Genomic DNA, 12,807 nt, shown 5'->3' on the forward strand with positions numbered 1-12,807 from the left:
GTGCCAAATACAGAGGTAAAATAACCTCTCTACTCCTATTTGAAATTCCCTTTATGCATTCCAGGATTGCATTAGCTCTTCTGGCCACAGCATTACACAGGGAGCTCATGTTCAGCTGATTATCCACCACGACCGCCAAATCTTTTTCAGAGTCACTACTTCCCAAAATAGAATCCCCATTCTGTAAGTATGGCCTACATTCTTTGTTCCTAGATGTATATATTTGCATTTAGCCGTATTAAAACGCATATTGTTTGCTTGAGCCCAGAGATCCATATTGCTCTGAATCAGTGACCTGTCCTCTTCATTATTTACTATTCCCCCAATTTTTGGGTCATCTGCAAACTTTATCAGTCATGATTGTATGTTTTCTTCCAGGTCATTGATAAAAATGTTAAATAGAATAGGGCCAATAACTGATCCCTGGGGGACCCCACTGGAAACCTACCCCGTCACTGATGATTTCCCATTTACGATTACATTGAGACCTCTCAGTTAGCCAGTTTTTAATCTGCTTAACATGTGCCATGTTAATTTTATTTGTTCTAGTTTTTTTCATCAAAATGTCATGTGGTACCAAATCAAATGTCTTAAAGAAGTCTGCAGATGTTACGTCAACACTATGAGCAGTTTGGCTGATTAAAGGTAATCTCATCAAAAAAGAGAAAGTTAGTTTAATAGGATCTGTTTCCCATAAACCCATGTTGATTTGCATTAATTACATATACCCTTCTTTGTTCTTTATTAATTGAGTCCCATATCAGCTGCTCCATTATCTTTGCCGGGATTGATGTCACGCTGATAGGCCTATAATTACCTGGGTCGCCCCGCTTACCCTCTTTAAAAACTGGCCCAACATTAGCTTTCTTCCAGTCTTCTGGAACTTCCCCAGTGCTCCAAGAGTTATTGAAAACCAACATTAATGGTCCAGTGAGTTACTCGACCAGCTCTTTTAAAATTCTGGGATGCAACATATCTGGACCTGCTGATTTTAAAATGTCTAACTTCAGTAGCTTCTGTTTAACATCCTACAGAGCTACTGTTGGAACGGAAAGTGCTCTCTCACCACCATATGATGAGACTGCATAATCTGTGTCTTCCTCAAATACAGAATAGAAATATCTATTGAACACTTTTCCGCCTTATTATCGATAACTACCATTTCCATCTAATAATGGACCATTATCAGAATTCTGTTTCTAATGTATCAAAAAAACTCCTTATTGTCCTCAACTCTGGAGGCCATAGATTTCTCCTTGTGTCCCTTGACTTCCCTTATCAATTTTCTACAATTCCTACCTTCTAATTTATATTCATTACTATCAACTTCTCCTTTCTTCAATTTGTAATATATTATTTTTTAATTTTTTTTATAGCTGGCTTCATTTCCCCTCTAAACCAAGTCTTTTTTTAAACCAGCACAGTCTTCTTCCTCAATTATGGCATTGTGGCTTTTGGGGCATCTAGTAAGGGGTTCTGAAACGATTCCCAATTATCATTCATATTTTTCTAGTTCTTCCTCCCAGCTGACTGGGCTCATAGTTGTTTTCAGCTTTTGGAAATTGGCCCTATAACAGCAGCAAGTGTATAGATTACTGGTCTGGCCTTCATTCTGCTCACACGTTATAAGTGTAATCAAGTCACAATCGCTTGTACCTAAGCTACCATTAATTTGTAGTTCTGTGATCAGTTCCTCTTTATCTGTTAGGACAAGGTCTAAAAGAGAATTCCGCCATATGGCAAAGAGACAGAGACTTAAGAGTGAGGTGCTTCTCCGTGCAGGATGGGGGGCTAACCACTGACACATCTGAGAAGGACTTGCCGGAGGCACTTGGTCCAACCTGAAATGCTGACAAACCTCACAAGAAGGGGTGATATCCAACTGGGTGCATCTCAGGACCTTAGTTTTGTTTTCAGAGACCTGTAACTCTCAAGTGCTTTCAGAGCAAAGTTTCTGTGGGTAAGAAATTCCTTTGCTAAGCCTGTATTCCCAGCTTTCCTGCCAATGTCTCCAAAGAGATTAAACTAGAAGTCCAGAAGCCATAGCCTAAGTGGACCTCTGGGGGTGAGTACGTATTAGCAACTGCGGGGGCTCAAGAGGTTCCAGACACTGATTTCAGCATCTAGGGTGGCTGGGCAGTAGTGCCTCATGTCCCAAAGAAGGGTGTTAGACAGGATGTCTGAACCTGCCCTATAGTCCCGGAGCTAGAAATAGCGATTACGCTCTATCCAGAGCCAATGGGCTCAAAAGCACTTGAGACCTCTCTTTTGTGTCCACTCACAACAGCCTGATGCTGGACAGTGGGGGACTAGCCCAGGCTGTGACATAACATTTGTATGAACTCTGCAGCCCAGTCATACATTGGACAGCTATTGCCATCTACATTTGCACTCATTGCTTGACAGAAAGCATCCATCCCTTTTCTGCTGCCTCTCTCCTAGCCCCAACGGTGAATATTTAGGGACAGTAAAATTCTCCCGTGTTGACAGCCACTGCAAAGACCATATACAACTTGGAGCCCACTTGAACCTTCAAAATTGGGGCTCAAGCAGTGCAGAGAGTCAACGCTCTACAGCAGAGGTTCTCAAACAGTGGTCTGTAAACTCCATTCAGGTGGTCTGCAGATAGTTCTCTCTAAGGTGCATGCCTGGGCGGCCACTCACAAGAGAACGAAGGGCGTGTGGCTCCACTAATTAGGTGCCTGGATCCTGGAGAAGATGCACATGTAAGGTGAGGTGGTGGCCTTTGGGGGAACAGAGGGTAGGTGGCAGGGGGCAGTGGGATAAGAAGGTGGGGTGGGGGGAATTTGAGACATGCAGGGCTGCGGTGACCAGCTCCAGGGCTGCAGCTACCAGGGAGAGATGGCCCTCCTTCCCAGCCTCAGCTCTGTGGCGGGAAAGAGACCCCACTCCAGCTTGGGGGCTGCCAGGGTGGGGTGGCGGGGTGAGGAGAGAGAGACCTCCCTCCTTGCCAGCCCCAGCTTGGGGGCTGCCGCGGTGGGGAAGAGAGGGAGAGTCCCTCTCTCCACCGCCGCGGTGGCCCCCCTTTTGGGGCTGGGAAGGGGGTGGGGGTCTCTCCTTCTCTCCACAGCAGCGGCAGCCCCCCGCTGGGGCTGGGAAGGGGGGGGGGGGTCTCTCCCTCTCTCCACCGCAGCAGCAGCCTCCCTGCTGGGGCTGGGAAGGAGGTGGGTGAGACCCCCCCCTCCTTCCCAGCCCAGCTCGGTGGCTGCCACAGCAGGGGAGACCCCCCTTCTTCCTAGCCCCAACTCGGGGGCTGCTGCGGCGGTGGAGAGAGGGCACATCCATCGCATTAGAAAGGTAAGACTACTGATATTAAAATATGAGTTGTGCGCTTTTATCTGTAGAACAAAAAAAAGTTAATTAAGGTTTTTTTATATAGCACTTTTATCCATAGCACTTTACAATAGTTAGCTAACGGTACAAACAACATTTGGAAAGATCATTAAGTGCTCCGCCGAGACCCTCAGCAATTTTCAAGTGGTCCGCAGAAAAAAAAATTTGAGAACCACTGCCCTATACTATACAGATTTCATGGGGGAGACCAGCATTTCTCAAATTGGGGGTCCAACCCAAAAGGAAGTTGTGGGGGGGGGGTCAGAAGATTATTTTAGGGGGGTTGCGGTACTGCGATCCTTAGTTCTGCGCTTCCTTCAGAGCTGGGTGGCCAGAGTGTGGCAGCTGCTGACTGACAGCCTAGCTCTGCAAATAGCAGCGCAGAAGGAAAGGTGGCATCCTTACTTCTGTGCTGCGGCTGGCAGGGGGCTGCCTTCGGAGCTGGGCTCCCGATCAGCAGCCACCGCTCTCCAGCTGCCCAGCTCGGACGGCAGAAGTAAGGGTAGCAGTCCCGCAACCCCCCCGCCCACAATAACCTTGTGACCCCCCCCACCCGCCAACTCCTTTTTGGGTCAGGACCCCTACAATTACAGTACCGTGAAATTTCAGATTTAAATCGCTGAAATCATGAAATTTACGATTTTGAAAATCCTACGATCATGAAATTGACCAAAACGGACTGTGAATTTGGTAGGGCCCTACTCATAACATACAAACACTGAGAGTAGAACTTGTTCCTGCTGACCTGCCTCGTTAGTGCTGCTAGAGACTGAGTCCAGGCGTAGGAATAGTCGTCACTGTGCTCAAACATCAGGCACGACATGCCATTGTAGGCAAGACCAAGATGTCTAAATCCCTGTGGCTTCCCAGCCAGGGTGAAAACGCTGCGCCTGCACCCCAGAGATGGGACAGGCTTATTGCAGGGTGGATCCTCACGAACAGGATGGTTCGTAACACATCGCCCTTTCCCCTTTGTGTCTGGAAGATCCTACAGCTGCAAAGTGTCATTAGCTAATGCCTGGCTTTACTAGGTGCACTACTTCAGTGGTTCCCAACCAGGGGTCTGGGGTCCCTGGGGGGCTGCGAGCAGGTTTCAGGGGGTCTGCCAAGCAGGGCCGGCATTAGACTTGCTGGGGCTTAGGGCAGAAAGACGAAGCCCCACTGATTGGTGCTGAAGCCAGAGGCTCTGAGCCCTGCCAGCTGGGGCTGAAGCTGAAGCCTAAGCAACTTCGCTTTGCAGGGCGCCCTGTGGCGTGGGGCCCCAGGCAATTGCCCTGCTTGCTACTCCCTAACACTGGCCCTGGCTTTTATATGCAGAGAAACAGTTGTGACACAGCTGGGCCATGGAGTTTTTATAGCTTGGTTGAGGGGGAGGGAGGCTCAGAAAGAGAAAGGTTGAGAACCCCTGCACTAGTTAATAAGCTATAGCGCTGGAAGTGATGCTAAGAGAAGACTCTTCCCAGCCCAGCCATGAAAGGGTCCAGATCAGAAGCACGTCTCCCCAGGAACAAACTGGAATATGCATTTCAATATCAGGGTTTTTAATTAAAATTGGCATTTCTGAGGCTCCTGCTGGTGACAGCTATGTTGCAGAAGTGACATTTTTGACACTTAACAGCATGGCAGCCCTAGTGTATGTTAGGGACTGTAAATCCACTACCAACTTGCCATTGGTCTGACTTATCAACCAGAAGAAATGCTTCCATGATTAAATACTACTTGAAATTATTAAAGGCCTTATCTCGCATCTGCAGGTGCAGCTCCATTGACTTCAATAGCACTGCACCTGCTGCTATCTGGGGCCAGATCCTCAGCTGGTGTAAAACAGTGGGCCAAATTACACCACTTGGGGGATTTGGTCCCTGAGTCTGAACCAGACCCTGGCCCTACCATAGCTTTTTAGTTTTGCTAATCCAGTATTATAATCAGGATGGGGACTTTTTCTGAAGTCACGTCAAGAAGACTTGACTTCTTCTGAAGGCAAGTCACACTGCCTGCATCACAATGTCCCTGTTTCACACGCTGTCTGCTGTGCTACCCCAGCTTTGGGGGCTTTTTGGAAGGCCCAGCCCAAGGGAATCTTTCCCTCCAACGGGTGCTGGATCCAGCCCTAAAATTCTATATTAAAGTAACTCTGATCTCCACTGAAGATGTCCATAATTCCTGACATATACAGAGTACTGACTCCCAAAGTCTTGTCCCAGCCTCCACTGGGGCTCGCATAACAGGGATGAATAATTCAGGGGAATGTCTCTACCTAGAGACTGATCTTGAAAACACTTAATACCGGGTGCAGTGCTTAATACCAGCTTTTTGTTCTGTGTTTGTACAGCGCCCAGCACAACGGGGTCCATGACGAGGGTTCCTAAGCTCTACAGTAACACACAATAATATTCCTGCGAGTAGCTGTTTTGCAGTCAAGCAAGAGTTCAAATTCCATTGAAGTCAGTGGCTCTCTCACAGTGCACAGCACGACATCCAGTAGTGAGAGCTGTTAGCAGGATTGAACCCTTCATTTTGTGCCAAATTCATGACTAACAACCAACCTGATGGGGCTCTTCCACGGGCACGGATCTGCCACCAGACTCAGAAGTAACCAATGTAGATTTAAAAAAACCCACTCATGTTTTTTATCGTGTATGAGCCGTTAAGAGTGCTAGTTTCTTACGGACACTGGGCCTGATCCAGTGGCCACTGAATAAACGGAAAGGCTCCCACTGACTTCCCTGGGCTTTGGGTCTGGACCATTGCACCGTGCTTGCACTGCGATGGTACTCGGGCATAAGTGTGACGCTTCAGGGCGGCAGTGAAGCTGTAGAACATGCTTGAAGAACTGGATAATGGATGCAGCAAAAGCCTAGAGACTGTTGCAGGTTCAGCCTGCTGCTGGAGAGCATTGCAGCAAGGCACCTCCTCTCAGTCTGCCGCACATGGTCAATTCCCTCCTCTCAACTTCCCGGCAACCTTCTCCCTTCTCACGGTTAAGGAATGTGAAGTACGTCAGACAGAGACTGGGCGATTTTTCCTCTGACTGCTGAAGAGACCCCGTCACGGCAGTCTGAGAAAAGTGCAGCTGAACGTGTATTATACCCAGAAGATCTGGCAAAAACAGTAGCTGCCCATTTGGTTAAGGTTGTGCAGCATCCTTTCATTGGTTGGGTTTGCAATCTGAGGTTCTGTTTAGACTCTCAGCTGCCACTTGGAGTTCAGGCAACAGCTACAGCCAGGTGGCTTTTCTGTGGCAGCGTTGATTGGACGCAAATCTTGTTACTGTCATCCATGCCTTTGTCATGTGATCACAAATCACGTGTGCTTGGTGTTGCCAACTCTTGCCAATGCACTGTGAGTAATGCGATTTTGGCCCCTGCTAGAGCTAATCTGAGTGGAGAAACTCCAGCCTTCAAAATTTTTGGACTGCCAGGCGGGGTGGAGAACAACTGATTGGCTGTCTTCTCAACTTCTCCGCCTCCTGGGGAATAGCAGCCTATCAGAGCTGCTGCAGGAGGCAGACAAAAGTTCTATTTCCCACCCCTCAGAAGCGGAGAGAAGTTTTTGGATAAAGGAAGGTGGAGAGGGAGCAGCCAACACCATTTTCACAAAAGGGAAGGAGGAAACAGAAAGAGCCCAGAAGCTCAGGCCAGCTCCCCGCTCCACCCCTTCTGAAAAATGGGTTGACTCCTCTCCACTGGAAGCCATTTATTTTTATTTCCACAAACTTGGAAACACTCAGAACTGGTGCTTCTGTGATGATATTTGGCAATTCCAAAGGAAAGGAAGTGGAGATATTCCAGCCACAGACAAGATGTTCTTCAAAAGCAAAGTTTGGCAAGTCACGTTGGTCTCGTATGGCTCTCACAGCAAGACTAGATCAACCAACTGGTTGGACTACTCCTAACAAATATGTTTACACTGAAAATAAAATCTGATCTACCTACTCAGCCTTCCTGTGCTTAAATTGTCATAGAAAAAGCCAGGATATCTATTGATCTTCTTTATTTGTGATTGCTTCAGATAGAAATTCTTTCAAAACCTCACAGATGGATTCTCAACAAAATTTTTAACTGTGGTTTTAGTTGCTTTTTACATGTTCACTGCGTGCTTACGCACAAAGAAAAAGCAGTGTGAGTGAGACATTGGTCAGGGATTAGACCAGAAATTAAGCTTCAGATTGGGGAGTGACATGCCTTATCTCTTCATAACACATGCAGGGACATATGGACTGGGTATTCTGAAAGGTATTTTGCAAGGTATTTTGCCATCTTCATACATTGAAACCCCAGTTAGTTAATTAAGGGCCATTTGCAAAAAGGAAAAGGCAGGAGGGGTGTAATGCAAAGGAGTGTTTTGCACACAAATGAAGCTTCGGGTTGGGGAGTAGCATGTACTGGTCTCTTCATAACAGTTTAACGGAGATGAGTACGTCCCTTGTGGCGACCCAAGAGGTAATTGGGGTGTAACATGTGCCAGCAGCAAAAAGAAAGTTTCAGGTCAGGGGGTGGCACCTCCAAGATACTTTAGTGTATTCTAACAGTTGCAAGGAGGTGTCATTGGGGGTACTGTGTCATTTACAGTCAGTCAAACTCAGGTCCTCATTCAAGGAAGGTGCATGTGTGTGGGAGGTGTAAGGTGTGGCAGCATTTTGTGCAGGAAAAAAAAACCGGATCATGGCGTAGTATTTCCCAGCTACCTCAGAAAAGTTCAATGCTCACAGGACACGTCACCCATGGGAGCTTGAGGAGTATCTTTTACACATCCTCAAATCCCAGTTACTTATTCGAATTAAGAGGAGATTGCATTACAGGGGGGTCTTGCCGCTCAGAAATGTGTATTCTTATAACAGTACTATATTTTGGTATAAAAGTCAAAATCAACCTCCTGTATTTCTGTGAAATTCTTAAAAGTTTAAATTTACACAGATGATGTATTTATTCTTTTTAAAACAATCAGCCTTTCAACATCGGAATAAGGACCCGACTTCAACCTCCTTGCCACAGCTGAAGTAAATGGAGGCATCCGAGCCTCAGCCCCTTTGGTATGAAAAGACAAATGTTAAAATAAAATGTACCTTGGGCACAGAGGAAAACGCAGATGGAGTCAAATGACAGGAACAGGCTCATGGTGACAAACTGAAATTTAAAAAGAAAGGAACAAAGATTAAATTTTCATGAACTCCCTAAAATACAATCCTTAAGTTATAACTTTCACTGGGGAGATGGATTCCATTCCTTTACAGCTGTCCAACATCGCCACTTGAGAAAGTTTGTTTGCCTCAACTCTTCTCTAGCACAGTGTGAGAGAAGGTCTCTTAGCCAAAACATATCACCCTTCTGGGGGGAGTTTTCAGGAGGGGAGCACAGAGGAGAACAGAAGCACAGAGGAATCAGACATAAGAGTAAACTAGTCAGAAATTTCAAGATACACAGAAGGAAATGAGGTCCTAGGGCCTGAAGACAAATTCTCTCACTGCACGGAGGATGATCTTCGGTTTGCATTGCAGGTGTCGGTCCTAGGAAAGACTAATGACATGAAACATGGAGACTAGTTCATCTTACGTATAAGATGGAGTGCTGGGAGCTAAGTCACCGGAGTTCATTCCCAGCTAGGACACCCGTGTATGTCTACACTGCAAAGAAAAACCCATGGCACTGAGTCCGAGCCTGGGTCAATTGACTCGGGCTTCCAGGGCCCAAGCTCTGAGGCTAAAAAATAGCTGTGTAGATGTTCCTGTTCAGGATGAAGCCTGGGCTCTGAAACCCAGGGAGGGTCTCAGAGCCCAGGCTCCAGCCCGAGCGGGAACATCTACACTGCTAGTTTTAGCCTCACGGCCTGATCACACAAGCCTGAGTCAACTGACCCAGGCTCGGATTCAGCGCCACAGGTTTTTCCTTGCAGTGTAGACGTACCTTTAGTGCCAAGGTACCCGAGTCCCACTGAAACCAGACTGAGGCACCAAATCTGCTTTGGTGCTCTTGAAAATCCCACTAGGTGCCTAAGCGGCATCTTTAAGCACCTAATCCATTTGGAAATCTGGCCCTAAAATCCAATGTGACCTTGGGTAAGTCCCTGCACCTTTCTGTGCCTCAATTTCCCCATACACAGAGTGGAATACTGCAGTAAGACTCCTCAGTCTACACTTATTGATGTCGAGATCCTTGGTAGTGGTATTCCAGAAGCGCTAAGTGTTATCATTATCCAAACTACAGGTGTCATGGAAAAGGGATTCTCTTATCAAGTGAGGTATGCAAGAACCGTCTATCATTTGAATGACGGACTCTGTGTTCTCCCACATAACCTCAGGTCGAGTTACATTTGTAAGTGGGCGCACATCCAATTGACAGCTGGAGGAAGAAAAAGGGTCTGATCATCATCCTCATTGCCAGGAGGTGCAAATACAAAAACAAAACCCACCCTTTACACACACTATTTAAAGTCTCCAGAAACACTAACCTCATTACAAAGGCAAGCACTGACCCTAACCTCTCACATCCCACATGCTCATGACCTGATCACAGCTTCATTACCTAGCATTCCTAAACAGACCTGTAAACAAAAAAAGGTCTCAGAAGACACCAAGTGGTTAATTAGATCTGTCCTGATTAACTATACCTTGCCGTAAGCAGAGGCCTTTGTTTACACAATGGGTGATGAGAAAAGGACACAAACCTTTTATTGAGCGTTACCCAACAGCAACATACCATGATGTTTACAAAATGGCTAGGCTAGGATGACACCGGAAAAAAACCCGGGAGAGAGAGAGCAGAGATATCACACCTTTGCAACTGATGGAATGTTGCTTTTTCTCTCCTTAGAATTGATCGTCATGGGAATAGCAAGGGCCAGAAGAGGAGACGTGAAGAAGAAGGGGCATCACTTGGTGCAAAGGATCTTCTGGGGGTTGGATGTTCTGCCCCCTTCTTAGTCAAGCTCATAATACTCAACCTTTCACCAAAGATCTCAAAACGTTCGATAAAGTTTTCAAACCAATGGCAAGCGGTGTCTACTTTAACAGTGAAAACTCTCTCAAGAGTTCTGACTGTCCTGCTGCTCACTAACCATCTCTAGACAGCATAGGCCTGTATTCTAATTCAAGGCTTCCCACAGCATGTGGAGGATCCTCAGCAACGCAAGACAAGCAGGGCTCCTTGCAGCTCTCTCTGGCCCTTGGTATGGGCACCCAGCTTCTGCTTACCCAAAGCTGGCCACTGCAAAACAGCGAGGGAAGAGATTGTAGGAAAAGATCCCTAGTGCGGTGCCCTGCTACCCAGCGACACTGTATCACAAAGGGACAAGGAGTGAAAAGAGGGTCATGGCCTTGGCAGCGCTAGTATTGGAATCATCTATCACTGTCAGCTGCTGGACAGTTGGCAGCTCTCTTGTGTGCAGGGGTAAAAATGCATCTACCCAGGTAGCACAGGTATGAGGCTGCGACTGTTCTTTACGCAGTTTTCTAGTTGACCACATTTAGTGTTGCAGGAACGTAAATCTCAGATCCAAATGCAACGGCTCAATCACAGAGACTGAGCGGATGGCAAAAGCCTTTACATATTTTAGCCTGGATACTTGCTTTTGCTCAAGTAAATAAACTAACATCAACATTTAGCTCCATTTGTAAACACTGTCCTTTTGGTGGTAGATCTTACCTTCCTAGCAGCTGGGAGGGAGCGAGTACAGTACACACCCTAGTGGGGTCACATGCAGGTTGAAATGGTTAAGATTCCAAACTGATATATAACCCCATGAAGACAAAGATGTAAACAGAGGGCATGTCAAATGTCATTTGGTTTTACCATTCGTCAGCTTTAAACCCATCACTTATCAGAGCCAGAGGGAATGCAGGACTTTGACCTTAAGTGACAGATGACTGCAGATGGGCTTCGGATGCCACCATCACTAATGCAACAAAGCTCTGGCTGAGCCAGTCACTGAGCCCAGATCTCCTTCCACCCCAGTCCACAAGAACATCCTTTGTCCTCCATCACTTATTTGGTCCATCTTATTGAAACTAAATAGGGGAGGGACAGCGTCTTCCTACATGTTTGTACAACAATTAGCTCAATGGGGCTCTGGTCTCACTTGAGGGCACTGGGCGCTACTGCAATACAACTAATAGCCGTACTAAGTGTCTTATCTGAAGGACCTTACTAATGGAGGACCAGGTAGCTAACGTCTGCCATTACTGTAGGCTTCTTCCACTAGGCAGTGGTAGCCACATCCTGACAGTCTGTCCCAATCAATCACCATCTCCATAGCTGTCTGGGAACTGTCAAATACATTGACAGGTTTCAGAGTGGCAGCTGTCTTAGTCTGTATCCGCAAAAAGAAGAGGAGGACTTGTGGCACCTTAGAGACTAACCAATTTATTTGACCATAAGCTGTCATCAGATCCGATGAAGTGAGCTGTAGCTCACGAAAGCTTATGCTCAAATAAATTGGTTAGTCTCTAAGGTGCCACAAGTCCTCCTCTTCTTTTTGTCGAATACATTAGTTATCAGTGAGCAGATAAAGGAAATAGCTATCTGGGCAGGGATCGGCTTCTGAAGCAAAATGATGTTCTCGGAATCAGCTTCAAGATGAGCAGTTCTACTGGTCAGTGATAGCGTGGTGGTTGTTTTTGTGATGGGAACACCTGGTCTGTAGGAGCTGGACTGAGAGGAACGTTTTTTCTTTTTGTAAGGAAATTTTGTTTTGTTTAAATGCAAAACACAAAATTAGCTTGTAGAATGATTGCTGCAAATTAGAACTAGCTAAGAGCTCAGCAGGAGTAAAAACCAAAAACCAGGACTTGACATTTAAATGGATAAGGAGAATATCCACAGTAGGATAGTAACATTATGTGTGCACATACACAAGAAGCTTGTCGGGATATAAACCTTCACGCCTCAGGGCATAAGGCACCCTCTAATTGACAAGGAGGATTAGGAAAGGAACCTCTCCTCTGGGCAGGTTATTCCATAATTGCTCACTTCAGGATTCTTGCACCTTCCCCCAGAATGTCTCATACCAGCTGCTGTCAGAGGAAGGATCAGAAACTAGATGGATTATTGTAGAATATATGGGCTAAAGGTATTAACATAACCCCAGTCACTGTCCAAAACTAAACAGTGTTAAACAAGGTTCGGGGTTTGGTATACAGACCTCGGGCTGCTTAGAACCCTGGCAAACACACTATTAAACATCCTTGTAACCTTTTATTAAAGATGAAGAAAAGCAGCAAAAACATTTTAAGCATTTGAAATGTAAAGTATTAAATAAGGCTTTCATATTAACAGCATCCCTTCTTTCCTTTCCCTTTGGCCGAAGAGTGTTTTGGCCGAAAAGCCTCTCGTGTTTGTCAGTCTCTTAGATCAGGGGTGGGCAAACGTTTTGGCCTGAGGGCCACATGGGGGTTCCAAAACTGTATGGAGGGCTGGGTAGGGAAGGCTGTGCCTCTCCAAACAGCCTGGCCCCCGCCCC

General features: G+C 46.4%; 1 protein-coding gene across 3 annotated transcripts in view; it reads right to left on the reverse strand.

The window, feature by feature from the left end:
- The window catches only part of VWA2 (von Willebrand factor A domain containing 2), a 69,210-nt gene that overhangs the window by 43,503 nt on the left and 12,900 nt on the right, over positions 1 to 12,807 (reverse strand). For all 3 annotated transcript variants that reach the window (XM_043550934.1, XM_037904183.2, XM_043550935.1), the window contains exon 2: positions 8,420 to 8,480. In XM_043550934.1, coding sequence (XP_043406869.1) covers positions 8,420 to 8,471 — 52 coding nt within the window. In that variant the 5' untranslated portion in view covers positions 8,472 to 8,480. The remainder of the gene's footprint in view (positions 1 to 8,419; positions 8,481 to 12,807) is intronic.

This window comes from Chelonia mydas, chromosome 7 (genome assembly GCF_015237465.2).
Source record: "Chelonia mydas isolate rCheMyd1 chromosome 7, rCheMyd1.pri.v2, whole genome shotgun sequence".
Taxonomy (NCBI): Eukaryota; Metazoa; Chordata; order Testudines; family Cheloniidae; genus Chelonia; species Chelonia mydas.